Source organism: Pempheris klunzingeri, chromosome 17 (genome assembly GCF_042242105.1).
Source record: "Pempheris klunzingeri isolate RE-2024b chromosome 17, fPemKlu1.hap1, whole genome shotgun sequence".
Classification (NCBI taxonomy): Eukaryota; Metazoa; Chordata; class Actinopteri; order Acropomatiformes; family Pempheridae; genus Pempheris; species Pempheris klunzingeri.
The window spans coordinates 11241151-11267137 of NC_092028.1; the positions used below are offsets into that span (position 1 = coordinate 11241151).

General features: G+C 42.1%; 1 protein-coding gene across 1 annotated transcript; it reads left to right on the forward strand.

Moving 5' to 3' along the window:
• Window positions 1–12279: 12279 nt before the first annotated feature.
• Window positions 12280–24413, forward strand: slc29a4a (solute carrier family 29 member 4a). The gene is made up of 10 exons (XM_070848565.1): window positions 12280–12514; window positions 15262–15393; window positions 15508–15621; window positions 16482–16610; window positions 17689–17763; window positions 17908–18176; window positions 20380–20500; window positions 20696–20883; window positions 22436–22676; window positions 24268–24413. Exons 1-10 carry the CDS (start codon window positions 12280–12282, stop codon window positions 24411–24413), a joined length of 1650 nt encoding a protein of 549 aa, XP_070704666.1.
• Window positions 24414–25987: the final 1574 nt, after the last annotated feature.

Here is a 25987-nt window from a genome sequence, read left to right on the forward strand (position 1 = left end):
ACTGATGGGTAATAAACGATAAAGTGCATTATGGGAGAAGATGTAGTTTTGGATGTGTCCGCGAGAGGGCAGCATAAGGCATGAAAGAGAGAGGCAGGTGGATTGTATCACATTATACAGAGAGTAAGTCTGTTAGTAAGTAAGTAGTAATGGATTCGTTTGTTCACACAGCTTTTCTTTTTGCATGTTGACGATGTGTAGAGCAGGAAACTGATAATAGATAAAGTTATAGATACAAACATACAGTTTTCACTGTGAATTTCCATTATATCATAGTATTTTGCATGTATGGACTGATATATATTCAATATCACAATATGATTTGAAATGAATTTAACAACAGGTATCTAAATAGGTATGGGAATCTAAATGTTCTAAACATGCTGATGTTTATTTTTTGCACAAACCCACTGTAAACCTCTCATTCCATTAAAAAACATAACGTGTCAGATTTCAAGTACTAAAACTGTGACCTGAAGGGTTTACTGCACTGGTGTCTCCTGATACTCTATGAGAAGAATGATTTTTTTTCTAGAGAAAGCAGCCGATCAATGAGCAGCTCAACAGCCACTAGCACTGCAATACATAATGTACCTGAGGATATAGTTAAGACCTGATTCAGGCTGGTGTTTGTCTTTGTGTGTGTGGCAGAGGTGGTGCTGTGCTAGTTCAGGTCCCTTCTCAACACGCCCACCGATCAATATACCTCTCTCTCTCTATCTCATCTCTCTCTCTCACTCACACACACACACACACACACACACACACACACACACACACACTGAGTGAATTAGGGTGTGTGGTAGTGGTTTTGGCCTTCATCCAAGACTGAGCAGAAACCTCTTTACTTTATTAAACTGATTTCCCTGCTTCACTCTAATGACATTCATTAGATGGAGGACTCATATAGATGTCCAACACCCATCCTTTTTCCCCATCCTTCGTCCTCTTTTCTCTGCTGCTGTGCTTGTGATTACTTTTCAACATCTCTCTAATTTGATTAAGTTTTATCAAGGAGTACATGTTGCATGGCAGATACAGACAGGTGTGTGTGTGTGTTTTGTGTGTTAATGTTGATGATTCAGCTCTCTTTACTGCAAGTTTGTTGACCCAAATGTCACTCTTCTTCTTCTTCTTCTTCTTCCTCCAAACTAATGTTGATCCACTTTTGTGAACATTTTTAGTGACTAAGTCCTGTCAGCTTTAACAACAACCTTTTCTTCCAAGAAGATAATAGATTTTAGATGCTTTACAGGTGAAAAACACTGTGATAATACAGCATAGACCAGATAGGATGGTAACTGAAATAGTAGGCAGGATTTGGGGCTGTTTTTGAACATATAAACGTATATATATAAAATTATATTACATGATATTTATTTCACTGTGTAAATATTAAGTTCTACATTTTATTAAGTATGAGTTGGATTTGTTTAGTATTGTTTTCAATACGAGTTTACCACCCCCCACCCACACTTTGTTTTTTGTAGTTTTTTCAAATATTTCCATTATTTAAGTACTTTTAAGTAATAAAAACACACCATCATTAATCATCACACATTATAATTTCTTAAAATCATGTTTAAACAATAATTCATGCAATGGAGGGATGTTCACTCTCCTTTTAGTACAAGTACAAGTCCAACCACAGAGACAGTCCCTGCCAACCTCTGTACTAATTTGAATGTACTGTAAATTCTAACAAGCTGCCCAATCGAATAAAAAGTCGGACAGAAACAGCCCAGTCTGGCAACACTACTCCTCCCCTCTGTTCTCATCTGAAGGTCACCCTCAGTCACAGAGGGTCAAACCAACATCTTGCATCTGGCTGATTTACACACAGCGCGGGCCAGAACCCCTAATCCAATCTCATTCTGCACTGCTGAGAAGCCAGCACACACCCTCAGAGGTGGCAGTTTCCCAAAGGCACTCATCAAACACCTACACACACACACACACACACACAATGCACACAGATGCAAACATACAGAGACATAAACACGCAATGACAGACTGACACACTGAGCAACCGTCCAGAGGTGGACAAAACACACGTGAACACAAATGTGATTTGGGCTGAGAAGGTTACCAACAACACTGTAACATAATCTCATTTAGGGAGTAAACCCACAAGCAGAAATGACCCTGTGGTCCAGGTTCACCTGCTAGTTTATTGGTTTTGTTTGTTTGTTGTAATGCTGCCTGGGGCTACACTGCACTTCAGTCTGTACCAGCTACACACACACACACACACACACACACACACACACACAGACACACACACACACACACACAGACAAAAGCACTAGGGGACGGATGATTTTATTCCACCTCAAGAGGCAGGTGCCCTCGAGGTCTGCCACAGAGACAGCTCTTTGAAGCTGATGGAGGGAGATAGAGAGAGAGAACGAATAAGTGATGGAGGGAGGGGGTTAGAGAGGGAGTTGGTTTGTGCAAAGGGGGTGGAGGTGGGTGGAGGAGGGGGGAGGGTTAGACAGACGGGGAGAGGAGACAGGGATGAAAGAGGACGAGGGAAGCGAAGACATGAAGACTGTAAAGGGGAAACAGGCAGCGGAAAGAGTGATGGAGGGAGATGAAGGATAAAGGAGAGGAAGAGGAGGGGAGTGGGCCCATGTCTCTGCAGGCTCTCTAATACACATGACCTTTAAACAGCCACTCTCCCAGTCACTCCCTGTTCACTCATCGTTCATGCACCACATCTTCTTCCATTCCATTTTTTTAAACCTTCCCCTGTGTTTTCTTTATAATCAACACTTTTTTCTCTGCCCTTGTCAGCGATTTCTCTTTTCCACTCATCTGTAACTGTCTCTTACTCTCAGTTTCCTCTCCTTCCCCTCTTCCACATCGATTTCTCTCCTCTACATTGCTACTCTTTTGCCCTCAGCGTTTCGGCTCTTTTTTTTTTCTTCTTAACTCGCTCCTTGTCATGAATGTCATCTTCTCTCCCTCCTCCTCCTCCTCTCAGTGACCTCCATGTTTCTCTCCCATTTCTTTGTCCTGGTTAAGAGCCCACAGGTGGACAAACGGGAAGGAATCAGGCAAACTGATGGGCAGGCAAGCAGGCAGGCAGGCAGGCAGGAAGGAAGGAGGGATGGGTTGTGGATAATGGGTTTATCAACTGTCCTATTACTACAATAATCTCATTAGAGATATGGAGATCACCAGGGAGCTGCTAAAAGGAGCTCACTGGCCTGATGAAGGTCCCAGAGGAAGTGTGTGTGTGTGTGTGTGTGTGTGTGTGTGTGTGTGTGTGTGTGTGAGGTGTGTAAGACATAGACATAGAAGAGAAATAAAGAGAGAGAGAGGGAAGAAGGATACTGCATGTGTAGAAATGCTCCATGGGGACCGTTTTATTCCTTACAGCGATAATGGCTTTAGCCACTAAATCAAACTTTCCCATTCACATTCACTCACACACTTAAATGTAATGGGCACTAATGCACACTGACTAATCCAAGCTTCACTTGTGCAGAATACAAACCAGCACAATGCAAAGCAGAACTGCAGTACACCTCGAATTTTGCTTATATTTGGAAAGACAATTAGCACCTATTTGTGGAGAATCTGTAGAAAATATAAAGGGGGTACACAGAGAGCACTCAATATGTTGAATTGTGACGCTTAATAACAAGCAACAGCTGCTGCACTCACAATCTGTCTTGCTCAGGGGCATCTCAGTGGAGCTGATGCCTCTGTCACAACAGACTGCATTTACATTCTGTATCAAAAGATCAACACAGACGGAGGATAAATGTTAAGATTCACGATTTAAACAAAGCCCCAAATGAACAGAGCCATTTTTATACTTCAGATCAGTTATTATGCTGCTACGCTTCCGTCTAGTTACAAACATGCACACACGCATGAAGATACCTGCCACCGTGTACACTGACTGCCCTCTCACCTACGTTGAAGAAAAAGCAGATATCCTCTGAAACCTTATTTTTGTCCAAATGTTAGAAAATTAACTATTCTAAATGAACTTACTCATCCTCATCCTGAGCATCCTTTGGCCCCACACTGCCGACATTCCTCCTCCATGTTGTGGTAATATTTCTTAAACCTAACATAGATTTTTATCATTACTGCACTGACACAGTTATGTCTCTCTATAAAATGTAACTGCACAAGCCATCAGATAAAGAGATGGGTGCGGATGATTTAGCTAAAGTTTAGCATCATTCTGTCATTCCCATCTGAGTTTTCAGATGGGAAATATTTCAAATATATAATAATCTGGAAAAACACACAACAACTTCCCCTTTGTGACCAATGCTGATTTTTAAATATTAGCAATCCAACATGCTAAACTGTTGAGCATGGTTAACATTGTACCTGCTAAACATCAACATGTTGCTGTGCAGCCTCATAGAGGTGCTAGCACGGCTGTGGATTCTTCTTCTTTCATTTTGATATCTGTGAAATCCTGTAGCGATGTTACTCCTTTCTAAATGATCACTGCAGGACAGAATGACCTGATTGACACTGTTTTCTGTGTGGCAGGACAAAGTGAAGTCGACCTGGCCTTAAGCCTCTGCAGCAGATTAGACACAGATTGGTTCTATTGCTTTACTGTGAGATACTGCAGCCGAGGAGAAAAATAAAATTACAGTACACACATACACACGCACTAAAACGCACACTGAAACGCACACAAGCGCGTGCGCACACCCAAGCAGAGCTGTGTAATTCAAATGTAAAGGGGCTAGTGGTTACATAGCAACTTTTAATAAACAACAGCTGTAAGATGGAGACGATGATAATGAGAGACACAGAGGCGAGGCAGAGGAGTAATTGAACTCTGGCTCTCTGAGGGTCTCTGAGCTTTGGTTACGTGGCGTTGAATTTCAGAGCAGGGATTTGTTAAGGACGTGTGTGTGCGACAGTGCAGTGTGTTTTAACAAAGCTCTAAAAGCTTTAACTGACTGAGAGAGGGAGAGAGAGAGAGAGAGAGAGAGAGAGAGAAAGAGAGAGAGAGAGAGAGCACAGACAAACCGCTCCAGCGAGCATGGATCAGATTTGAAAAAGAAACAGCAAAACAGAGCAGCAGGATTGTGAATAGAATTATCTTCGTCTGCCACATTCTATCTATCTATCTATCTATCTATCTATCTATCTATCTATCTATCTATCTATCTATCTATCTATCTATCTATCTATCTATCTATCTATCTATCTATCTATCTATCTATCTATCTATCTATCTATCTATCTATCTATCTATCTAATCTCTTTAAAAGTGAGACTGCAGTCATCAGATGTATCCTGGATAGGTGCATCCTTAAAAGAACACATGACCTGCATGTGTGTGTGAATGCACCTGAGAAAAAGACGCTGTGTCGTCATGTAATTCCTGCCCAGAGCAGATCACAGCCAAACATAACAATAGTGTAGTGTTACAGCAAGTGCTTTCCAAGTGCTCAAGGCGAATTCCAGTTTTCACGGCTTCTTAGAGTGTGCTTGTGTGTGCAAAGAGTGTGTGCATACTCTCTTTGAGTGTGTTTGCTATGCATACAGTCCTGGGAGAGAAACAGATACAGAGATAATTTGTGCATGTGAGAGGAGCGAGAGATTAGGCGTCTGTGCGTGTGTGTGTGTGTGTGTGTATCTGTGCAGTTTACTGAAATAGAAAGAACACAACCAAATGTGTGTGTGTGTGTGTGTGTGTGTGTGTGTGTGTGAGTGTGTACTTATATGCTATTCATATTGTGGGGACATACTGTAGATCTGTACCCACAGTTAGAGATTCTGTTATAGACAATCACCATCACACATGCTATATTTGTATAACAGCCAATTTACCAACTGTACAGACATTAAGCTAGTTAGCAGATGACTGTGTGTGTGTGTGTGTGTGTGTGTGTGTGTGTGTGTGAGATATCAGAATTTGCCTAAAAGTCCAGCTCTTTCTGTTATTTCCCTGCAAGTCTCACTACTTTATCTTGAATCTCTTAATGTTTGTGACACAAACTGTAATATAACAAGCTGGTGATGATGATCTATCTATCTATCTATCTATCTATCTATCTATCTATCTATCTATCTATCTATCTATCTATCTATCTATCTATCTATCTATCTATCTATCTATCTATCTATCTATCTATCTATCTATCTATCTATCTATCTATCTATCTATCTATCTATCTAAAAAGCAGTGACTCCATCCTGACCTCTCTCTCCAGTCCACAGTGCTTCATTGCATGTCTCTTTTTCTCCCTCTTCTCTGTCACGCTTTATCTTAATAGTGTCAATAGACTCTCTCTGACTCTCTCTCTCTCTCTCTCTCTCTCTCTATGACTCTTCCTCAATGTACCTGTTCCCGCCTCCTCTATACGCCTCTCTACTTTCATTTCCCTCCAAATCCACTCGGCTAGATCGCACACCAATAGGGCGCACTGTGCTCTTTCCTGCAGTCTCTTACAGCTTTCTCTTCTTGCTCTCGTGTGAACTCTCCTGTTCTTTTTCCTCCCCTGGAATCTCTTTCTCCGAGGAACTCATTCCTCTCTGCTTCTCTTCCCTCAGACACTGCTCCTCATTTCTCTCTCTCCTTCTCTCTGTCTTCATCCAACCTTCAGTCCCTGTGTCTTCATCTCTCCACCTCCTCTGACTCCCTCATCCCCCCGCTCTCTCTCTCTCTCTCTCTCGCTCCATCTGTCTCCATCTCTCGATCCCTCTGCCTCTGCACTTACACCTGTCTCTTCCCTTTCATCCCTCCTCTTCCTCACCTGCCTGCCTCGCACATCATTACCTCCTCCTTTTCTTCCTCCCAGCGCCTGCTTCTCGCGCTCTTTCCTGTCTTCCTCTAACCGTGTGATGGGATTAAGGCCCCATCTGTCTCTCTCTCTCTTATTTTTTTCTTTCATTTTTGGTGGCTTTGCTCTCATTTCCTTGCCATCACTTTCCTAATTTGCCTATTTCACTGCCTCTCTCTCTCTCTCTCTCTCTCTCTCCGTATTTTTGTATCTCTTTCTCCGGAGGTGAGCGGAGGGGGTAGTACTATCAGTATGCAGAGTCATGGTGCTGTGGCTCTGCCGTCATTGATTGAACCAGCAGCTAAATATAGCCACTGTTGAGGCTCAGCATCTTTACCAGGATGGAAGGTGGGATGGATGAGAGGATGGAGGGATAGACACACACACACACACACACACACACACACACACACACACACACACACAAACTGTGTGCTAGTGTTAGAGAGAAAATAGTGGATTCACACATAATAAATCCAACACACAGACTTACAGACGGTGCCGTCAGTACTGTCCCACAGGGTGTTGGTTGTACAGAGAAATAATTCCATTTGAGTGAAGGAGGCATAACATGGTCTGACCTTTTTACACATTCATAACAGAGAGCTGCTGGGAAAAATATTTCTGGGACACACACATAGGCACACACCAACAAATCGACAGTAACTCATTCTTTTCTGGGCAGGTTGCTCCAGGCTAAAACAACATGACAAATCATTACTATTCAATACGCAGCATAAATCCAGAGCTGCAAGCTGAGCGGAGAGAAAGAGAAAGACGCAGATAGACAGACAGACAGACAGACAGACAGGCAGAGAGAGAGAGAGAAAGGCAGGCAGCCAAATGGAGAGCGAGACAGGCAAGAAAGACAGAAATTTGGCAGCTCAGTTATAACATAGAGAGACAGGTAAAGTGAGAGGCAGACAGGTAAACAAACCCAACTAAAGAGACGAGCAGGCCAACAACCACAAAACAACGCCCCCGTGATCCAGAGGATTTTACGCAGATTAAATTCATCTCAAGAACGTGTTTCTGGACCAGCATCAAAACGCCTGCTGTGTTACACGATATGTTTCTGTGTCCCATAAAGAGTAGTTTGGTTGATAAATCACAGATTAGTGTTGTTTCATTGTCCAGGCAGTGTATCATTTGGCTTTCAGTGCTGCAGGTTTTGTATCTTTTTGTCACTGTTACTGTAAATTGTGTTTTATTTGATTGGATAGCCATAAGGAACGGAACAAACATTTGGAAATAAATCATAATTTATGCGCACATACATACCTGTCGTGGGTATTTGTCCTTTAGAGTTTGATCAAAGGTGAACAGAAGGTTCAGTTTTTCAAATCCATCACACATTTAGCACAGCAGCAATGTATTTAAAGGTTCCCTGGGGAAGTTTTGGCCTCTAGTAGTGCTGTGGAGCTGTTTTGCTCCAAACGGGGTTTCACACTATTACACAGATCAACGCATCAGCAGAAACAGGGAAGAAGTAGTAGACTACTAGCATGTAAACACTGATGGAAATTAATGGGGCTGATGGGAATCTCATTAGTTTTATGGATATTTAGTCATATTTAACTGACAATGGCGCATGATGAAAAGCCAGTAGATCACCAAAGTCATTAAAATGCACTCTGATGGAGACGTGATTCCATCCAATGGTTGTTGAGTTATTTCAGTCTGACCAAGCAGCCGACTGCCATCTAAAAAGCTGTCCTGCTAAAAACAGGCAGGTAAGTTCTTGTTTGTGCATTTATTAAAAACCAGTCTTTGTATGGACAATTGCTGCTCCGCTGAATACATTTCTTAGGTTTATCAAAATACATTAAGTATAACCATTTCTGCATGTGTTTTGGTCCTCTGCAGGTTCTCTTTAATTTGTGTGACATCTCCCATCACGATGTTCACTGAGCTACATCAGACGACTCTGTTGATCGTTGATGTCATCTGTGACGTTGAGCCAAACCTCAGGTGAGCTGAAGCTTCCATTAGTGGAGTTAAGACATCCAACCGTCTTGTCTTAGTGTCTCTGTCTTTGTCTCTGTCTTTTGGAATGGGCTCCAGACCCACAACCTCACGCCCTGTAATGCAGCTGCAGATCCTGGCTCTCCTGCTCAGTACACCTAAAAAGACAGCTATACCATTTAGCTAATTCCCATCTGGCTCCGCTCCTCTATGGCAACAGTGGGGGTGTGCAACATGATGGAGCCCTTGCCAATAATAAAGCATTAGCATATTGAGCTGAACTGATAAAACTGTCAATCACACATGAGGCTCCACTGCCAGAATTGTGTTTGTGTATGTCTGTGTGTGTGTGTGTGTGTGTGTGAGAGAGAGAGAGAGAGAGAGAGAGAGAGAGGTTTTCTCCCTCTATTGTTCTTTTTTCTTTTCATACCCACTGTTTTCCTTATCTATGTGCTTTGGCCACTTCACATATCATGCTAATAAAGCCACATAGAATGGAAGAAATAACAAAAATGGAAGAGACAGCAAGAGAGAAGCTCAAATGAAAAACCACAATTTTATAATATTCACGCAGGACCTCCTGGGATTTAAACGCACACTGAGATTTCAGTGAATTTAAAGTGATCTTATCCTATTTTGTGTTATTTTCTGTCACATGACTCATTCCTGTGGTATCTTAATAAGCCTTTTTATATACTGTAAAGTGAGGATTTCTGTATATTATACTGGAACTGCTGATTATAAGTCATAATATATTCATAATTTAATTTTTACAGCACTTAATGATTTAAAGCACGACAAAAACTGCAGGGGGGGAAAAGTTATTGCGCTTGCATTTGGACGGTTTCTTCTTCCACTCTAATGGTGATTTTGAAAAGACTGATTGCAAAAGATGAACAGCCAGAGGCAACCCCCCCTCCTCCTCCTCCCACCCCCAACTCCACCCGTCCTCCTCCCCCCCCCCCTCTTCGCTCTCCTCACCCATCCATCCAAGCTCGCTGGTCCTCTGCTGCTGGTCGGCGCGTCAGGAGCGCACGCAGGACGGTACCGGGGCTCCTCTGGTGTCTGATGGAGACGGGCTGAGGAGGGAGCAGGTCCGGACGGCGGAGACCACCTCGAGGACCCTGCAGGAAGGACTCCTGCTGCTGCTGCTGCTGCTGCTGCTGTAGAGGAGGAGGGAAAAAAGCCAGAGGAGCGGATACGAACCAGGGGAGCGAGACGCGGGAGGTAAAGGGGCCATTAATAACCTGTTGTTTGTGTATTTTTGTTTTTTTTCATTGGAGACAGAAAAGCGCGGTGGTCGCGGGCGTTGCAGGCAAAGAGAAAACAACACAATGATGGATTTAAAAGCGACATAAAGCTTGATGGACTTGATTGGAATCGTGTTAATGATGGTTTTGGGGAGAAAAAAAAGGAAGTGAGAGGGCATCTTTGTGTCCGCACCACTGCTCAGCCGTCGCGTTTGTGCCTTTGGTTTGTCACATTTTTTTAATTTCCAAGCGCTCCTGTGTAGTAACACATGAGGTTAATTGAGTGTGAGTTTAACCTGAAGATTTTTCTCCCAGGTGGATTGTCTGGTTAGAGGTGTAAAATCAAGTGATATCATGATTTTTCTCACTCTTGGTTTTCATGAGATTATTACATAAGTAAACAGTCGAAACTGCAGCGTGATGTTAGACTGCAATTCAATTATGATCGCTGGCTGGAGCCTTTTAATGTAAAGGAGGAAGGTTGAGAGCGCCATCTCAAGTCTGGAAATGGAAACTATGTGCGCGCGCGCGCGCGTGTGTGTGTGTGTGTGTGTGTGTGTAAAACAGGGAACTGGCGTCATGATCAGATTTAGAATAAACACACAACATTTACTTTAACAAGGCAGTCCTGTCTCCGTTTTCTGTCCAGGAGAGGGAGCCTCTGTTTAATCACCTGTTTCTCTGCAGCCTGCCAGAGGACAGGATGAGCCCAAATTACAGAGATGATAACCTTCTTACATCATCTGATCCTGCCACTTTGCAGACAGCTGTGGTTTCAAAATAGGATCTCAGCCTCAAAAACAAAGCAGCCTTGTTCCTGACCGAGTCTCCTCACTTTGTGGGCCGTAGGCCACGGGGTCGATGTGTGATGACCACACAGATGTACACAGTACATGAGCTTTTGTGCTTTTTGGTGTGTGTGTGTGTGTGTGTGTTTGCATAAGGAACAGTGTCAATATCCATTTCTATTGATCTAGCTTGGAACAATAACGTTTTCCTCAACAGTTCCCTGTTGACTGGAGTTAATGAAAGCAGGTTATTGTTTCTGCTGCTGTAGTAAAAGAAAGGGGACGCATGAGAAGTGATTAAACACGGGGGGGGGGGGCTGCTTTGCTTTTCATTACACTTCCACTCATGTTTGGCCATGGGTGAAAGTGCTGCATGATAGCGCTAAATGTTTAGTTGAATCTGCAGATATTTAATTATTTGAATCATTTAATTAGAATATATGGGTTTGGTTTTGGACTGTTGATGAGACAAAACAAGCTTATGTATGTATGTCAGCTTTGGGGTTTAGGATGCTGCAAGAGGCATCTGGCTCTATTTTCTGATGTTTTACACACAATGAAGAAAATAATAGGCTAATTAATTAATAATGACAGTAATCGGTTGCAGCATATTGCATGATGATAACTGTAATAACAGCAGCCAGACGTGCCAGTGTTCTGGTTTTCAGTGGTTATCTTTATGCTGCATTTCCCAGAATTAAATAAATAATTAATCAGATTGTTTAAAAACGGCTTTATTGTTCAGTGTTGAACTAAACTTTTATATACATTCTACTGTAGAGCTGGGACTCAGTTATTTTCATTATTGGCTGATCTATTGATTATTTTTTTCCCTTGAACTGATCAATGAATTATTTAGTCCATAAAATGTAGTGAAAAAGGCCCAAAATGATCACCAAGCAAAAAATGATGTCTTCTGGTTGCATGATTTTTCAGTTTTTCAAAAATCCTCCAAATATTAACTGCAAGACAGCAAATCCTCACATGTATGTAGCTTGGAACAGCAATTGCTCAGCTGATCATATAAAGTGTGGCTGATTGATTTTCTTCTGCCTTCTCTTCTACGTCACATCATATATTTTGCTGTTCCTGTTCATTGAATGCAGAGCTGCATTTTTGCTCACCTTGTCTGTCACGAAGTCAAGCATCCTTTGTCACTCTGTTTGTCTCATTTAATATGCCTCTCACACGCAAACACACACACAGCACACTGCCTTTCTTAGGGGTGTCTAACCTTGACTCTTGTCACTGTCAGTAAACCACTGACAGATTGTTTTTTCTTTCTTTCTTAGTCTCTCCTTTTACATTTTAATTCTCTCTCTGCTTGTGTTTCTTCCTGCAGATCCTCCATCATCTGAAGGTCTCCTGCCTCGCCTCCAGAGCGTGTCGTGGTGATTGTGTGTTTAGCATGCACACTCCTAAGACTGTGTAGCTTCTAGTGTCCAGAGGAGTGTTTTGTGTGTGTGTGTGTTTGTGTGTGGGTATACTTGAAGCACTGAGATGGGCTCGGTGGGAGCGGAACGCCGCAGGCCCACTCCGGCCCAGACGCCCGAGGAGAGGGATGTGTGGAGGGATGGAGGAAGAGCTGGATGGAGGGATGGAGGGAGGGAGGTCTGGAGAGAGGGAAGAGAGAGTGGTGTGGTGCAGAGCTACAGCTTCGACTCTTACCAGCTGGAGGAGGAGGAGATCACTAAAGACGCCCCGGAGCGAGGAGTGCTAGCTCTGTCCGAGCCCGGTGAGTTTCTGTGTGTGTGTGTGTGTGTGTGTGTGTGTGTGTTGGTTTTAAAAATAGACAAAGAACAAAGAAAGAAGGAAGACAGGAGACAGATGCAGCAACAACAGCAATAATTCCAGGGAATTATGGGGAAATGGTGGAGTGAAATTCAACATTACCAGCATGATCTTTCATAAGCAAAATACCCTGTTACATGCAAATAGCAGCCTTTTGGAGGGCAATGATGGTGCCACAGTACAGTCTGATTGCTCACCAACATTTCAAGCATGTTTATAGAACATCACTTAGTTTTTCCAAGACAGGAAGAGAGGACGGAAGGGAAGAGGTAGATGTATCAGGGACAACAGATGGTTTGATAGCTTCTTTATGCTATAGACTTATTCGAGAAATCTTATCCACCCTTATTTCATTTCTACTATCAAATACTATACATTCTATCGTTATGGTTAAGAAATTAGTATATACAATATATCCTTGATGTTTGTTTTGTGCAGTGCAGGAGCTGCCAAACATTCAGCAGCTCTTGAAATTGCATGAACAAAAAGCAGCGTCTATTCTAGTGGGAATCAGTGCTCACATTAGCATGCTAAGCCAACTAGCTTCCATTTTCCAGGTGGAGGCTCGTCAGCCAAGCTTGTGGCGGGGCGGGGGGGGCAGACAGCTGATGAACATGCAACACGACAACGTTAACAAAACTATGTGTGCTGGTTGAAAAAGGAGGCAAAACATCTTGAGGTTGACGGGGCGTCTCTGAGCAACACCCACGCTTAATTAAAAGAGAGACTAATGCTTGTTAGTCAGCCGCTGACATGGGAAACACCCATCCCACTGTTTCTACAGGTACATCGATGTTTTATAGTATATATATATATATATACACATATATCCTAGTGATGCACAATAGCTGCAGTATCATTATAGTTTATATTTCCTTCCACTAAAAGTTTCTTGGAAGAAAAACAACAAAGAACACGTCAGCACATTGGCAAATTTTTTTATTGTTTAAATTTTGTCAGGCTGGTTGGAATGAAAGACATGTTTTTGCAATGTGTGCATGTGTTTGCAGACGATGGTGGAGGCGGAGAGAATGAAAACAGTGACACACAGAGAGATGAAGAGGGAGGTGGATGTAAAAAAGCAGCAGGCCGGCCAGTTAACAGAAAATTGCTGTGTAGCATGATTACTCAGGTTGCACAAAGGGCACGTCAATCAGATCACAAGTGACCAAGGGTGCACCGTGAGGGTGCACTGTGATTACCAGAAACCCTTTGTCTTCTAATAAATTTCTTCATCCTTTGCATCTGTCTCTCTCTTGTCAGTTTCCACATTTATTGGCAGTGCACAGCTAATAAATTAGAAGGAGTGTGCACAGACTGAGTCTGCTTTTTACCTTCAAGAAAGGACACAAATGTGCAAAGGCAGACTGAATTCTATTAGAATTAATTCTAATTAAACCTACATTACTGTGGCATTACATATCTGTGGTTCTACCAAAGGACATTCCTCTTTTCTCATCCTAAATTTACATTTTGATTCATCCTTCCTTTGAATTATAGTTAAAAGTCACAATAGTAGTTACATCAGAAAGATAACTTTCACATTCCATTAATATATTTGAGTTTAATTTGGGTACTTGGGTGCTATTAAACCAGTTGTACTAGTCTAACACTGTTATTTTAATGTGTAGTGGGGAGTGTTGCAGCTGTTTCTAAGTCGAAGAGGAGGGTTCAGTGAAAACATGAATAACTCTGGAGAGGGTTTTGCTTTTTGGTGAAACATGAACTCCACCCCCCTCGCCACCCAAATAATTACCATACAGCCCCTAAACATGTCAGTCACACAGAGTGGGCGGTGCTGCTCTGTCGTCTTCATTGGATTTTCTGTTAATTAGGTTTGGGTTCCTGTAGGCGGTGATCTTTCCTTCCGTCTGTGTAGCCACAGTGATGTTCACTGCTCATGCAAACTACACAGTTTGCTTTATTCTGAGCAAACCTGCTTCTGTAAGCCTGATCCGCTTCACTTCCTGTGTGCCGAGGGTTTTTCACACCAGAAACAACAAAACCAAGCGGACAGCAGAAATGGAAAAACTTCCAGGAGCTTTACATTGTGTATGCATTGCCACTGAAAATAGGCATTCATTCATAAGAAAACAATATGGACTATCGAAGTGCAGGTCATCCCCTTTTAGCAGCTGAATAAGAAAATATTTTCTCAGTCCCCGTTACCATGATAACAAATTACATAAAACATTAAAAAGTGATATAAATAGTCTCAAATTCATGTTTTTATCCGTTTAGTCGGCTGTAAAATATAAATGCTGAAAAATGGTTTGGAGCTGTTAATAGTGGGCTCACAGGATTAGGAAAGGATTATGAACAGTTATATAAAGAACCTGCACATCCCACTTTAACCAGGAAACTAAATCAGCTGCAAAACACAAAACTACAGTTTTTAGCTGAAACTACTCGGACGGTTTGTATCGATCAGCAGTTCGTCTGATCAGTCTTTCACCAACACACCAGGATGAAGTCTTCTGCTGCACGAGCTGCTCCATCAGTGCAGCACTATTAGTGCATTATTGCCGCTGCTACAGCTTCATTCATCCTGATTAGCTTTAATGAGGATCGAGTGCTTTGGTTTCAGCTCTAATTCAGATGTTTTGAATTTACTTTTTTAAGCCTCACTGTTGGAGTGTGATTTCATACTCTTTTAATTCTCTAACCCTTGGCTCCCTGCTTCCCGCTCAGACTTTGAGGAGCCGATCCCTGACGACCGTTACCATGGCATCTACTTTGCAATGCTTTTGGCTGGAGTGGGTTTCCTGCTACCCTACAACAGTTTCATCACTGATGTGGACTACCTGCACCACAAGTTTGAAGGTACAAAAATGCATGAGTAAACACATCCATGTGCTTACAGAACCGCGCCTATAGAGAATTCTGTACACAGCTCCCAGGAGTCACTGCTTCTGTGTGTGTTTGTGTGTGTTTCAGGGACATCCATAGTATTTGACATGAGTCTGACATACATCGTGGTGGCTCTGTTGGCTGTCATCCTCAACAACGTGCTGGTGGAGAGACTGAGCATGCACACCAGAATCACTGTGGGTAAGTGAGGCAGGAACCCGTTCATAGACTCACTAATTTTGGGAACTTCTGCTGTTACTCATTTATTAATGGCACTCTGGGAACTTCAAGGCTTATCGTAGCAGAATATGAAGGGCAAAAATGGGAAGGCAGTGTAAAGAGAAAAAATACACTCACGCCATAATTCTCCTGTGGTTTTTAATCATAAAATGTTTCAAACAAACTTTGCGAAAGACTGTGAACTCACAAGAGGCTGTCTTTTCAGAGTACGAGTATTTCTGTTTTTACCCTCACTTTTTTAAAATCTTGCGTCATCTTCAATGTTTTCAGCTTGAAGCCAACTCACTGTGCTATTCAAGTAAACCAGATACAAGTGTGTGTATTTAGGCAGATCAGATCTGTCAAAGAAGAATAGTGGAGATCTGTAATGTGCCCTAAAATTATTCATTAAAAAGCTGGTTTAATGCCAATACATCGTTTTGCCGTGTAAATAATTCTCCATAAGACTCTGTGATACTTTAGACTAGCATGAGAAATATTAAAGTTGTTCAGCCTACCCAATAGAAAAAAAATATTTTTCAGCAAAATGAAAGAATGTTCTTTAAAAATGTATGTCCCCTGAGGAGAAGTTTGATATTTCTACACATATACGATGCATGTAAGAGCGAGGTTTCACCACCGTTCCCTCTGCGGCTTAAAATAGCTCCACTCGAATCCTTGAGGAAATGTTTTTTGAAGTGTTGTCTGCTCGAGAGCTCGTCTCTGGAGCTAATAAACTCAGAATCGGACATCAGATGAATGCGATAAAGCTCGCATGTCAGGCTTGTCTAACATGGGTTCAGCCGTGCAATGAGTCTGCCTGTCTGTGTGTCTGTCTGCAGGTTACATCTTAGCTCTCGGGCCGCTGATCTTTGTCAGTGTGTTTGATGTGTGGCTGGCAAAATTCACCACCAGCCAGGCCTACATCATCAACCTGGTGTCAGTGGGAGTGGTAGCCTTCGGATGTACAGGTACTACTAATTATAATCTATCTATCTATCTATCTATGCTTCCTTCGTTGTTTATTTCTAAGAAGAGAGGAGAATTTTTTATATACTGCAGCTGTACTGTAGATACAGTATGTACTTTCCTTAACACCTTGGTAATCCATATTTTCAACCATCAGTTGGTCAGATGAATATGAGTAATGTTAAAAGAGTCTAACTCTGCAGTTCTTTAAAGGATATTTTTGCAACTTACATCTCGCTATTCAGGTTTTCTTGGCTGCAGTCTTTCTGTTTTGGTTCAGTCTCACTGCTGTCATTAGCCTCGTTTCAGACCACTGAACACACTTCACTCTATCCTCCCAGCATACAACATTATTATCTAGCTGGTGAACATTGTGGCACATTTAGCAGCTAAAGAGCTAGATGTATCCCTCAGGAGTTGGTGGAGACCAAAAACTGAGCTAACAGGAGAGTGAATATTGGAATTAGATTCTCCAGGTGGCCAGAAACAAGACTCCATATGAGAGGCTCTGTTTGCCTACACGTTTGCTAAGTTGATAATATGCCATTGTCATGTTTGCAGCTTGTCTCATTGCCCTTAAGTGGTTAAAAAGATAAAGCATTGCATGATTGAAACATCATGCCACCAAATGATATAATTCAAACACAGTTAAAATCAATTAGAAATCACAAGCTTTCTGAAAGGTCAGAATTATTGTTGGGCTATTAGACTGATTTGCACTACATTGTAATCAATGGCGATGCAAATTCTTCATGGTGGTTTAACTAAATGTGCTAACTATCAGAGCTGTCAAATGAGAAAGTAATTATATCAGGACAAACACAAACACAGCAGATGCTTTAGTCCTCAGCTGCAGCTAATGACTTGCATACTCTGAGGCAGTTTCCTTGTTGTTACTGGTGTGAGAACACAGAGCCTGTCAGTCAGCAGCGGTAATAGTTTAATTAGCGGAGGTCCAGGGGTCAGGGCGGCTTCTCTTGAAAGGTATGAGGAGGTTCAGGAAGTTGTTCCTTTCAATGAATAGTGTTTTTACACTGTTGACTGTTGGCCTCTGATTACCACTTCCTCATCCGTCCCCAGTGCAGCAGTCCAGTTTCTATGGTTACATGGGGATGCTGCCCAAGAGGTACACACAGGGGGTGATGACTGGAGAGAGTAAGCACACTCACACAGACAAAAAAAATACACACACATATCCCTAGCCCTGTTATCATACCCTCCTCCTCCTCACTTTCTCTGTCTTCCTCTCCTCTCCTCTCACCCATCCCTTTATCTTTACTTCCCCTCCGTCCCTCCCAGGTACAGCAGGGGTGATCATCTCCCTGTCTCGCATCTTCACCAAGCTGCTGATCTCAGACGAGAGGAGGAACACGCTCATCTTCTTCCTCGTCTCCATCAGCATGGAGATGCTCTGCTTCCTGCTTCACCTGCTGGTACGCCGCTCCCGATTCGTCCGCTACTACACCAGCCACAGCCAGGGCAAAGGTCCGGCCAAATGTCACGACCCGCGTGACAGCGGGACTGGATACCGGGTTCACCATGACGTCACCGCAGAGGAAGTAAGATTTGTAAGTTTGTGGATAGTTTCTTGAACATACTGTGTGTCTGCGTTACCATGCTAAATATTTGATTTAAGCAGCGTGGCTCTGTGGAAGGCAACCTTGGTCTGTCAGACAGTCGATCGATCCACTACTTTGGTCCAGACTGAAATACCTCAAAGGCTATTGGACGGAATGCCACGAAATCAAACGCAGACATTCCTGATTCCTGATGAATGCACCACCGTGAAGTTCACATTTATGGTTTGCATTCTTTCATGTCCCCCTCAAGATTAATTGTAATGACTTGGTGGTCATTTAACATTTCTGTCTCTCTCTATTAATTATAGAGTGCACAATGTTTAACGTCCTCCGTTTTCTTTCATTCTCAAGTTCTGATCTGAATGGTATTATCTGCATAGTGCCCTCAAATAGCAGTGTCCATGACATGTACCTAGACTTCTACTAATAATCCCACAATGCTACTGCTCACTATAGAGTAAACTAATGAGTGTCCATTACATAGGTAGTAGTGAACGAGTGAACATGGAGGCGATTCAAAACACAGCTAGAGTCTTGCTATGGCACCAACAGCTTGTCATCCCTTTGCTATACCTGCTTATCCTTTACATGGTTGCAGTGATTAACTTTATGTTTTACTTCAACTTACATATTTTGCAATTATGATTTAGTCGCTTCAAAATTGTCAAGTTGTTTTTCTCAAGTTGGATCGAGAGATGAACTGTTCCACTCCACACGGAGCAGCACATTTTCTAATTAAAGTTTCTTGTACATGTTTCATTCATTAAACCCTTCATAAATGTTGCAACAACAAACTGTTTCTGAGGAAATGTCAGGCCTCTAAACTGTGGTGTCATGCAGTTCCATTTTCTTATTGATTTCTCTGGCCCTGTTTCAGTGTGAGCACGCACACAAAGATTTCAGCTACAGGCTGCCTTCTAGCTACCACTCAGAAAGATGAAGATTGAGAGAGAGAGAGAGAATTTGGGATTTTTGGGTTATTAGGGTTGAAGTATGCAGAGAGTGAGAGCAGTAGGGTTGATGCTGGAAATAGATGGAGTTTTAGACATAAAGGGAGAGGTTGAGGCCTCCTGTGAACAGAGAGGAACAGAGAGTCACGATGCTGACAGGAAGAAAGGTTGGGAGAACATTGCTGAGGCAAAGATGTGAGACAGACGGGGGGGAGACGGCGCAGAGAGGCAGCCAGAAAAGGTGAGGAAGAACAATGGATCATCTGAAAAAATGACAGAAAGCAACAGGGCAGGAGAGCAGGAGACCAGTCATGACAGTGAGAGAAAGAAATGACTGAAACATGATGGAGGAGGAGGTGAATCCACTTTGTAGTCAGGCTTGAAGCAGCACTGAAGACATGAAGCTCCTCATCACACCAACAAAGGAAGACACAGCACCTCAGGCTGTCATCTTTTCATGTGTTTGTATGCCTTTCACATTAGACATGTGTGGGGGATGTCCCTCTGCGTTTTAGAGTAGTGTGTGTGTGTGTGTGTGTCATTTTCTGAGTCTGGGGCCTGATTCAAGCAGCTCTTTGCTCCCGTTGCTGGGGAAACCAAGGCATTGATTATGAGATAATCAAGAAGAGTAGTGCCTTCTGGCCCGCAAGTCCCTCTAATCAACTAATGGATCTGTGTGTGTATGTGTATGTGTGTGCGCGTGTGTGTGCATAATTGCTTGTGCAGACCTGTGTTCTTCTGTGATGTGTATATTAAAAAGTGTCTGTTGAGAAAGAGTAGAAATATGCGCCTGTATGTCTGGATAAAGAGAAAATGTGTTTGTAGGGTTATATATATATATATGTGTGTGTGTGTGTGTGTCTGGGCTTGGTTGCAGTCCAATCTGCAGTCTCTCCAGCATCATTACGTCAACCTACAGACACTCACAGTGATGCTCTTTAATAGCCGCTGCCATAAAAAGCTGATGTCATGCTGCCAGGACACCATTATTAGTGAAAAACACAGAAAAGATAAAGTCAAAGTCAAACTACGGCAAGAGAACATGTTTATTTACTGCGTGATGGCTACCTCTAGTGTTTTCTTAATGAACTGTTAATGTCCTTCAAAAAGCCTTGAAATGGTTTTCAGGAATTGAAAAACAAAATGACGGCATTGTGTGGTTTGATAGTTGATCAGCTGATTGTTATGTTGTTTTCAGTTGACCGTCTGTCTGAGAAGTTTCTCTGTGCGCCTCTCTACAGGGAAATGGTGGGGCAGGGCCGCCCTCTTTAGAGGAAGGCGTCGAGGACGTTGTTGGCGGGACTTATGTGCGGTTTGATGCCCCAAAAGCCAAGATAAGGAAGAGCTGGCCTGGTGTCCGCGGTACTCTCTTGTTTTAATCCTGTGCTCTTACTGCTCAATTACCCTCTGACTCTAACAGATGGATTTGAAATTTAAATGCATCCCCTGGTGTTTATTGAGAAGAGTACAGTGTTCTCAGTGAATTAATCTGCTCAAAAGTGAGAGTTTTAGGTTTATAAACACCCCCCTGTTTGTGTGTGTGTCCTCTCTAACCAGACATGATCTTGCATCGTTACGTCGTGTCCCGTGTGATCTGGGCCTACATGCTGTCTATAGCAGTGACCTACAGCATCACTCTGTGCCTGTTCCCCGGCCTGGAGTCAGAGATACGAAACACCACCTTAGGGGAATGGTTCCCCATCCTCATCATGGCCACCTTCAACATGTCGGACTTTGTGGGCAAGGTGAGCGTTTTTTAAAATTGCACAGGAGAATTAAAGATGTGAAGATGTGAAAGAGAAAAAAACAGTATACATGTAAATATTATAATACGTGCTTTTATCACTGTATGTTGATTCATGTCATGACTGCCTTTTTAGGAAATATAACTGAGCTGAACATGAACTAACCTTAACTTGGTATTTCAAAAAATCTGGTGTTTTCATCATTCAAAGCATTTTATTTTGTGGACAAATGTTGCCTTTATGATAATAATAACCTACAATATCCCTGCACACGCATGGTAAACACACACCACTGACTCTGATGCATTCTTATGTAACACACATCTGTGTTTCTTGGGCTACTGACTAATAAGTCAACTGTAAAAGGAAGACAGATGAGAGGCTAAATTGTTATTAGACAGTCAGCAACTGTAGAAAATCCACTTGTGGGTTTTCCAGTCCTGTGTTGGAGGGTCGCAGCTGCAGAACAACACAGCTCAGTTTCATTATCAACTTCATTTATTTTTCATGAGAAAAATTAAAGCAGCTATAAATAGCAATATGTTAAAATGTCACTGTTGTGTTTACAGCTTGTTTTAAACAATTCTACTTTTTGATAAATTATATTAATATAAAAACATTTCCAAAAAGTGGGGAGATAAGCAACAACAAAAATAAAGAGTTCTGAAAGTTTTCTGACATGTAGGGCAGCCTATTTGGCTTTAGTCGGGTTTTATCTAGCATAAGGGCATCCAAGAGAGCACTTTAGTTTTTTTTCTGACATCGGGGCACCGTGGGGCCAATCAAACATACACTCCTTGTCTTCAAGTATAAAATATCGACTGGGATGTCAACATTCATAATTTTTTCTGCTCAGCTTCACATAGCTGTTGGCAAAATATTGGAAGAAGCCCCTCACTTCACACCCCCTGAGGTTCTGAGATTTGTACATAAGTTTTCAGAGGCAGGAAAGAGACACAATTAAACACTGGAGTTGACCTTGTGAAAATGTGGGAAGGATTCGCTCCATTTATTAAACCTGAGAGTATGGGTAGAAAAAAAAGTCTGGTTTATTTTGGGATAATTGCACTTAGCTCAAAGGCTTTATCTGAATATTCTGAAATTAAGCCTTATCTGGTGTCTTCGAGTCAGAATTCTGACTTTAAAGGGGAAAATGTAGTTGACTGAAAGTTTTTCGGATTGTATGCTTTGACTTTGTCCTCATGGCAAATTTAGCATTTTGTTCAAATGGGGGGTAAAAAGATAAGGAGGGAAATTAAAAAGAAAATGGGAAAGGAAAATGAAGGTAGCTCAGAGGTAAAAGCGAAAAAGAGTCATGATAGGAAAGAGCAAGAAATAGAGTGGAAGAAATCCTGACTTACTGTTGTACTCTTTGGCAAGTGCTTCAAGCAGCTGGTAGAGCACAGAGGCTCAGAGAATTAATGCAGAACAGGGTCTAATGTACAGAAAGAGTAATTTTTTACACTTAAAACTTTAATTTTAAGACTTGGCTACAAAGCAGAAGATAACTAACCCCCAGCATCACTGAAAAACCCTCCTGCTCTTTTCTCAGATCTTGGCAGCGCTGCCGTACGACTGGACTGGAGGCCGCCTGCTCTTCTTCTCCTGCCTGAGGGTGGTCTTCATCCCTCTGTTTGTCATGTGCGTGTACCCGGCTAGCGAGCCCACCCTGTCCCATCCAGCCTGGCCCTGTCTTTTCTCCCTCCTCATGGGAGTCACCAACGGTTACTTCGGATCTGTGCCGATGATCCAGGCTGCTGGAAAAGTGCCGCCTGAACAGAGGGAGCTGGCAGGTGAGAGTAATTCTCCTCCATAGGTGGATAATTGTGTGCAGGGAGAGATTGTAAAGGTTGGTGTAGTAGCTTAAAGATACATTTAAGTGATGTTGATGTTTTTTTTTGTTGTCTTTCAGTCTAATGTGAAAATAACACGTCAAACTCTATATGGATTAGATGATGGGCAGGAAATTTATAAAGTAATCATTCAAGTCACTGGTTCCAGCTTCTTAAATGTGAGGATTTGCTGTTTCCCTCCGCTGTGCATCATTCAGGGCTACTGGAAATTGCTTTCTGTTTCTTTCACATACAAACATTGATCTGTTCATCTAAAAAAGAATCAAGGGATTAATCGATATTGAAAATAATCACAATTTACAATCCTGTTCATTTTGTATTCATTTTATTTTGCCAATCACTCCACCCCTACTGGTGCTGGCATGCGATAGATTTAATACACAGAGGAAGTAGCAAGTTAGATACAAAATGTGTGGTTTTAAAGGTAGGGTCTGCAGAATTCACACCACATGAACGCGCACTGCCTGACTACTGCTGGAGGACGACTCCAACTTCTCTCAGCTTTTTTCAGTCTAACAAATAAACAACTCTGCTAAATGCCACTATCATATAAACACAAGTGCAATGAATACCTGTCATGAAAGTAACATTACCTTTAGCTCATAGTTACTACTCATTTGGCTCAGAAGGTGTGCTCTCTGCTAACAGTTGGCTACGTGGATGTTTGACTCATTCTTGTTGGCTAACAGTATGTCACTGAGCCGCAGCTCAAATTTTGGTTGCACTTTCACTGCCTAGACTAGCTTGTTAGCTTTAGCATTGTGGAAAACCTTGGTCATGCACAATGAGCACACGGGCACTGGCCTGTGACAGCCACAGATACTAGATTTTTTACTTTCTTCTGCAAATCATTTCATTAATTGATTGCTGGCAGGCTGTGATTCAACAACTATAACAAAAATTGCTTCTAAAAAAAATAAGTGCAGGAGAAGCCTACCAGCACCTTCAGTGCTCGCTAATCAACATGATGAATATCATTGTTTTAATCCATGTAAGAACAAGAAGTTGTGATTTTGCTATTGTGTCTCTTCCTGGGGGAAGTCACAGCTTCTGGCCAAGAAATATTTTAGACAAAACCTCGCCCATAAATCCACAACGTAAAGTTTCTAGCATTCAGTTTTTGTGCCGATTACATAGTTACCTTGGTAGGTACATAGTTGCCCTTGGGCCAGTCCAGGCTAGCATTTTCCTCTTGTTTCCAGCCTTTATGTTATGCTAAGCTAACAGGCTGCTTACAGTAGCTTGATATTTACTATACTTGAGAAGGGTATCATTGTTCTAATTCACAACAACAAAACAAATGAGCATTTTCCCCAAAATGTTGAATCGAACTTACCTCTACCTACTAAAACAAACTGCAAAAAACTTTATTTGTATTCAGTGCTAATTTGCAAATGTTAGCATGCTAAACGTGGTAAATATTACACCTGATTTTGTTGAAAAGCATTCACTCTGGATAAGCCGATTCTCTATTCTCTGTGCATCAGCTCCACAGTCATCCTCTGCTCTCTCTCTCTCTCTCTCTCTCCAGGGAACACCATGACAGTCTCCTATATGACAGGCTTGATGGTCGGCTCCTCTGTGGCGTACGCAGTTTACAGCTTCACCGTTTCAGGAACAGGAACTCGCTTCTCCACACCCAACATACACACATCTGCCAATGCCACCGGGTATTGAATGTGCACACGCAATAAAAAAAAAAAAAAACAAGGCAAAACACGCACACACATGTAAACACGCATACATGTACACACACCTGCAGCCATTTACACGCATGAGATCCTGGCCAGGAGAAGCAGCGCAGACTGATGGACCTGAGAAGACATCTGTAAAGAAGCCCTTAAAGGTTCATGTTTATACTCCGAGAGACTGATTTATGTTTTGATTTGGCTCACCCGATTAAGAAAGTGAAGTAAAGAGACCACAAAGAAAAGAGAGATTTAGTAGTGGAGGAAATGATGTTAAACAGTAAAAACGTAGCAGATGTCTCCGCGCTCTCCTTCTCCAGCCTGGTGCTCCAGTGACCTTCAAATGTCTCGGCTCTGCTGTGATGAACTTTTCCCTGGAGGTGATGAACCGGAGCTCAGCGGGGGCCAACAGAAGCCCTCCGAGTCTCTCACAATGAAATTATTGTCTGCATGTGTAGTGCGAACAGATCGGGTGACATTTGTACAGTGTAAAGTCAAGTGGCGGTTCGCTGCGGGGAACCGTCGGTCACATATGTTCCAGTTCATGATTTCTCAAAGAGAGAGAGATGATGTCAGTGTAGTTTCAGCTGTTTCTTTATTATAATCTCCTCTAATGAAAATAGGATTGAGGGTTAATTCACAGTTCTTTCACAGTGAAACAGAAGCCAGCTTCTTTAATGTGACATATCTGTATAATATAATAATAAAAAAAAAAACTATAAGAGGGATCTAAATAATTGGAAATGCTGACTGAGATCCTCTGACCCACAGTGCTGCTCTGCTGCAGTCAGTGTGATTTCATATGATGCACATTGCTAGCTAGTCAACCCCAAATCACATTTGATTGAATAGATTTATGTATTCGGCCTCAAGTTCAAAAATATGTAAATTTTACAGGAAGAAAAATGTGAAGTCAACCCTGCAGGACAGAATTAGAAGTTGGAAAATGTTTTTTTACTGTGCCTTAAAAGGAATTACAGTCGTCCATCAGTTCAGTCATACTGAATACAAGATATTCTCAAAATGTTGTTATTGCAATTTCAAAAATACATCTTTATTTTAGACAGTAGACACATTAACTGGATTATATCTTGATTGGCTTCTCTCACCACAAATGTACTGAAACATCTCCAGTCTCCATTGATTCTGAGCTGGAAAAGCTTCCGTTGTATCCATTATGAGGAAAATAATCAGCCAACTAGTGACAAATGAATAATGTTAAACCTTTACTGAGTTATTATGATCATCAGCATTAGCAGCTGCTGCCCCCTGTTGTTCTTATTTACAAAAATGCTAAAAGAAAATGAGAATATGCATAGTTCTGCCTGCTCAGTGAGCTTCACGTCACTTCTTGCACCCTCTGATGGCAGCAAAGAGAACAAAACGTTGGCGTGAATTCACCAGATGAAGCAGGGTGATGATGGCCGTGTCTCGTAGTTGTTTATTTGAATGGTCTTGTGCCCCTTGTGTCCCCCTGAACAATGTCTGTGTGTAACGTCCATGTAATGACGTGGGATATTACAGGGAAACAAATCAGTGCCAAAAAAATTTGACTTTTTGGAG

What these genes read in the sequence shown, in the direction of transcription:
- slc29a4a (XM_070848565.1), top strand. Translation starts at nt 12,280, where the DNA reads ATGGGCTCGGTGGGAGCGGAACGCCGCAGGCCCACTCCGGCCCAGACG. An exon ending in GGTAGCCTTCGGATGTACAG is followed by an intron (nt 16,611 to 17,688) that starts GTACTACTAATT and finishes ATCCGTCCCCAG; the next exon opens with TGCAGCAGTCCAGTTTCTAT. An exon ending in TGTCGGACTTTGTGGGCAAG is followed by an intron (nt 20,884 to 22,435) that starts GTGAGCGTTTTT and finishes CTCTTTTCTCAG; the next exon opens with ATCTTGGCAGCGCTGCCGTA.